At 51.6% G+C, this 5,607-nt stretch overlaps 1 protein-coding gene across 1 annotated transcript; it reads right to left on the bottom strand.

Moving 5' to 3' along the window:
• Positions 1-1,078: 1,078 nt before the first annotated feature.
• LOC125548762 (L-ascorbate oxidase homolog) lies at positions 1,079-3,521 on the bottom strand. Its single transcript, XM_048712306.1, has 3 exons — positions 3,157-3,521; positions 1,914-3,017; positions 1,079-1,813 (listed from the first exon to the last, which is right to left on the bottom strand). Exons 1-3 carry the CDS (start codon positions 3,411-3,413, stop codon positions 1,510-1,512), a joined length of 1,665 nt encoding a protein of 554 aa, XP_048568263.1. The 5' UTR covers positions 3,414-3,521; the 3' UTR covers positions 1,079-1,509.
• Between the last annotated feature and the right edge of the window lie 2,086 nt (positions 3,522-5,607).

Genomic DNA, 5,607 nt, shown 5'->3' on the forward strand with positions numbered 1-5,607 from the left:
GCGCCGTTTAGCAAAATACACACTAACCGACGCTTAAGGCGCCAAATAGGAGTTGGGGAACAATGGCGTGCTGGAGTAAGGTTTCTCTGGTCTCTTCTTATCTTAACGTCGTCCGATTTGCCGCAGCGAATGGTCGGTGAAAGTTTGTGTCCTCAGATTTAATCTGTTGTCATTCTTCAAAACTTGTTGTTTGTTGTATGGTTCTTCTGCAAGATTTATCTTCTTTCTTTACAACTTTACAATGGACGTGGACGACGATTTCTTTCTTTGCTAATGAACTTCTCACTGATCCAATGACTTTGCAAGGTGCATTGATTATCTTCAGATTCGGGATAGCTCCGGGGGCTCGTGAGGCTTAAAAAACCTCAAAGAGGATTCCCTTGGTGGAGTCTGTGTCAGCGTTGTTGGTTCCTTGCTGCATAGATGTTCATCTTGGGGTGGATGGTTCTCGTCAATGGCAGCTCATCGGTGTTAGGGTTTTTTTTAATTTTTTTTGTCTTGCAAAGTCCATTATGTCATACCATAGTTGTGTCATTCCTATTTGGATAAAAAGTAGTTTGTGTTTAAAAAAAGGAAAAGAAAAATGTTTTTCGCCAGTTCCCCTCACCTCCCGTCGTCGTGTTGCGAGGTGAGGAGAATGTTGCATCTTCGTAGACGTTGTCAAAAGTTTTTATTGTGTGATCCCTTCAGTTTTCATCAGCAAAGTTCTGCAAAGGGTGCGGTGTCAGCAAGAATAAATGTACTATGGTTCTTCTCTTGTTGTGCCGAAGTCTTGCCAGGCGACGCCATGGAGTCCATGGAATCAGAAAGTTTGTGGCTTACAAGTTTGGTGTGTTCGGCCATACGGATTGAGGTTTATGATTCGTTCATATGGATCTGATGAGCTTATGCTAGTGTTTTCTTTCGCTTTTTATTATTGCGATCCATTGTGACAGTTTTGCATAAGGTACACTGAACCCAAAGCCAGTTTTGCAAAGGTACAGTGAAGCAGATTTTAATTAAGTTCCACAGGGAAGTTAGAGAAAACAGAAGATGGAATAAAAACCGCAAAGGTGCGCTCATGTACATATATATGGTATCGGATTATAGACACACAATAACCAATTTGCCCAAAGGACTTATTGGATAAATGATGATCATCAGATAGAATTAATTAACTCCTATTACAACGTAAACGATTCGAGAGGGCGTCCCGATCGAGCTCGTATCCGGCCAATCTCTCTTCTTCTTGTTCTGAAATCATCATCCTCCTCGTTCCGATGACAGGCGGCGCTCACATGACGATGAGGCCCCCTTTTTTGTTGTTGTTTTATTTTCCTCGAAAAGAGAGAGTGAACCTGACAAGAAGAACAGCCGACGTGGGGGCGTACGAAAAAAAAAGAAGAAACGAAAAAACTCTCCTGCTCTTCCTGTTGTTGTCGTTGTACGTACGTAGTGTGTACAGCACCATGCAAGCGTGCTCTCATGGAGTGGAGTGGAGTGGAATTAATGGAGCTGGGGGAGAGTGGTTTATGCGATGGTGTAGGGCGGCGGCAGCGGCATGCCGACGACCTTGCCGCAGCGGAGGGCGTTGTCGGGCATGTTGTACTCGTCCCTGAGCGACCTGGCCGGCGAGGTGCAGCTCACATACAGCTGCTCGCCCAGGTAGTACCTCTCCCACAGATTGGACCTCAAGTTCCACATCCCGGCGTTGTCGAACGTTAGCATCACCGCCGTCCACGACCTCGGGTACACCTGGATGGTGTGCCGGCTCACCGTGTCCAGGAGGTTGTATGTCTTCCTGCTCTCCACCGACCATAGCCCCGGTCCCATGCTGCATCCATCCATGGTCCGGTCAGAAGACAGACCCGATCGATGATCCATGAGGCATGCATGCAGCTTAGCAGTTCCATGAAATTAGTTAGTAGTCTTACCCGGCGGCGAAGAAGGCGTAGCCGTCGAGGTGGAAGGTGTCGATGCTCTTCTCGGGGTTCTCGAACACAATCTCAATGTAGGTGCGGTGCTCGGTGGTGATGACGCTGGGGGCGACCTTGATGGGCGTGCCCTCCTTGGGCGGCGTGTCGGTGACGAGGTTGTACTCGAACACTCCCTTGGTGGCGTTGAAGTACTCGGCGAGCTTGAGCGGCGTCTCGGGGTCGGTGTGGGACACGCCGTTGAGGGCGTACCTCTCCTTGCCGTCGACCTTGCCGCGGCTGGGGGAGAGCTTGATGGTGCGGGTGATGTTGATCTGGCCGTAGTGGTAGGACCCCTGCGGGTTGGGCCTGGCGGCGCTGGCCGTCAGGTTCCAGCGGAAGGACCTCCACTGGTTGATGGACCAGGCCCATCCGTCCGGCGCGTCCGGCAGCTTGGCCGCCGGCGGGGTGTTGGACCCCTTGTAGCGAATCACGGCGGTGATGGTGCTGACCCCCTTGATGAAGCGGGTGGAGGCGATGAAGAAGTAGTCCCCGGGCTTCTGGTTGGCGGTGGTGAGGAAGGAGAGGCACTGGCCGATGTGGACGTCCATGGAGTCGTACTCGTTCTGCACGGTGTGGGAGCCCTCCATCTCCACCAGCTTGAGGACGTGGCCCTGGATGCGCACGTTGAGGGTGGTCTTGATGCCGACGTTGCAGACGCGGAAGCGGTACGTCTTGCCGGCCTCCACGTTGTACATGGGCGGGTTGGAGGCGTCCTTCTCGTTCTTGCCGTTGATGAGCAGCCCCGCGGGGCGGCCGATGCCCTTGCCGGTGTCGAGGTTCTTGGCCAGCACGGTGTGGTCCTTGGTGTACCAGTCGCCGACGAGGGCGCCGAAGTCGTCGGCCGGCGGGTCGAAGGGCACCGGGATGAGCGGGCGGCTGTGGATGCTGATGAGCCCGTAGGCCCCGGCGGCGCGCTGCATGCCGATGCTGGGGTAGTAGAAGAAGGTGCCGATCTGGTCCTTGAACTGCATCTTGTAGGTGAAGTTGGTGCCCGGCAGGATGGGGCACATGTCGCCCGGCATGCCGTCCTGCCACGAGCTCTTCCTCTGCTGGATCCCGTGCCTGCATGCACGCACGCAAACATGCAGACGCAATGCATGCATGCAGAATGATCGATCGGATACGGTCCTACTCTTCCATCTAGTCTAGTCTAGTCTAGTAACACAAGAGAAGAGAGAAGAAGAAGAAACGGAAGGCGTACCAGGTGAAGAGGAGCGGCTGGTCGAGCTGGTTGAAGACGTTGACGATGATGTTATTGTTGGAGGTGCAGTTGATGGTGGGGCCGGGGAACTCGCCGTTGATGAGGATCATCTTCTGGGGCGTGCCCATGGGGGACTTGGTCCCGTACGCCACCTTCCAGTCGAAGAAGAGGTAGGGGTCCTCGGCGCGCACCGCCACGGCGAGCAGCGCCAGCGCCAGCGCCAGCACCGCGGCGCGCATCTTGGGCCCGGCTGTCATCGTCCCCTCGTCTCTCCGGCTCCTCCTGCGTGTACGGATGGATTCGCTCCCTCTCCGGCTGGTCGGCGGATCGATCAACGCGACGGCGGGCGCATGCGGCGGTGGAGATGGGAGGGGACGGGGGGAGGCACAGGAGGCCGAGGAGGCCCGCGGCTTATATGTGTCCAGGCGCCATGGCTGCGTGCGGTTGGTTTCTTCCAGCGCCCGCAACGCCCGCGCGTCCGCTCGCCGATCTATCGGGCTCCACCGCCTGCGGTCGGTCTCCCTCTATTCTTGACCTGTTCCTCCATGCATGCCCCTCCCCCTGCGTGGCCGTGGCGTACTGCCATGCCATCGCTCGGTGTCTCGGCCGGTGACAGCCAAGTACTCTACTTTGCCGTTGGTGCCACCATGATGATCCTAACCGATGCTAAGTTCCAGGTCGATCCTAGACACTATCTACTCAACTTCCTATCTGGCCTACCCGATACTTTGGGTCCATCCCAACAATACTGCGCGTCCCTGTGATCTTAACGTTCAGGATCACATTGTACGGGAATCGTTTTCCCATTTTTGTCAGCTGTACGGCCGGGGATCGTGTTACAAAACGCAACCTTGATTTTTTTTGCCCCCACGAAATCATCAGTTGGTTAAGGGCAACATTTGGCAAAGATTACCCCGAACCCTCTTCGGGTGGTGGCAATTGACGCAAAGCATATGCGTCATTTGTTATCGCCAGACAGTTTTACTGGATCTTCTCCTATCAAAGGAAATATGGGAGGTTGTTTCTACGTGTTATTATCTGATTTTTATCACGTATTCTCGCCAATCATATCATGTATTTTTACATGTATTCTTTTCTTACGAAACAATATTCGATCTATTCATCCTCAATCATGACAGTACAACAAACGCTAGAAATAATAAAAGTTACACTCAGATTCATAGACCAATTTTGGGACGGAGAGAGTACTACAAGGCCGAAGGCGCACCACTGTCATCCCCCCTCATCCCTCTCACCAGAGCTGGCAAAAGGGAAGTCATCATGCTAAGACCCCTTAGGACCAACGCATCAGAACAGCAACCGTCGCCGATTAGGAGCAGCGTAGATCAGAAGGATCCAACCTAAAGACACACGAATGTAGACGAACAACGAATAGATCCGACCAAATCCACCTAAGTCACACACCCACCGATAATGCTAGATGCATCGGGAGAGGGGCTAGACGGAGAGAACCTTATTCCATCTGCTGGGAGCCGCCGCCGTCTCGCCTTCCTGAGTAGGACACAAATCATAACAAAACTCAAAATCACATCTAAAAACAGAGTCGTCCTACCGGCAAGGGCCGGAATCCACCGCACCCCCATGACCCTAAGGCCACCGAGACGAGGCGGACCGGCGGCGGCGGGGAACCCTAATTTTTTTAGGGGAGGAGGAGGCGGCTCCGATTGAGCTGGTCGTAGAACTCGAATTGCGGCTTACCACATTTTTACCTGTTTTTAAAAATAAATATCCTTTGAACAGATGTTTGAACGTTTTCACCATTTTGTTTCTCAAGTCGAGACCTCCAAAACTAGGCCCCATATTCATATTTCTCAACATACCTTTTTCTTTGACGTAACTTGTAGTCTTGTATTAACAAATATAACAAACTTGTGCGCCTCACGGTCACGTACATGTGCTTCATGGAGTAACATACTTGCACTCCTCAAAGGGTAGAAGTACTAACATGTAGTGCAGCTTGTACTCTTCACCCGTAAAAAAAGACCCTAATAAGTGGCACCACGTGTGGCACGAACACATGGCAAATTCAAACGTTTTTTTATGACAAGTTTAGTGGCATGAGGATGGTAATTGTAGTTCTGAAGCATGGCAATTTTTTTTTCAGATAGCAAGTTTCAGTTTTTCTTTTTCTTTTCAGATGGCAATTTTAGTTGTAAAAAGCATCAGGGCCGGGTTGCTTCATGTCATATATGTGACACTTATAATTTGGAGGGAAAAAAATACTTGTACACTTCACAATACAACTTGTGCTTTCAGCACAACACAGAATGTACTCCCCCACTAGAATCTATACTCCCTGCGTAAGCACATCTGTGATCCCATCATGCAGCGTGTACTCTATAAAGTAACCCAACTTGTACTCCTCGCAACGTAGTTGTTGTTGGGGATCGTTACAGAAATTAATTTTTTTCTGCGCATCACCAAGATCAA

This window comes from Triticum urartu, chromosome 3 (genome assembly GCF_003073215.2).
Source record: "Triticum urartu cultivar G1812 chromosome 3, Tu2.1, whole genome shotgun sequence".
Taxonomy (NCBI): domain Eukaryota; kingdom Viridiplantae; phylum Streptophyta; class Magnoliopsida; order Poales; family Poaceae; genus Triticum; species Triticum urartu.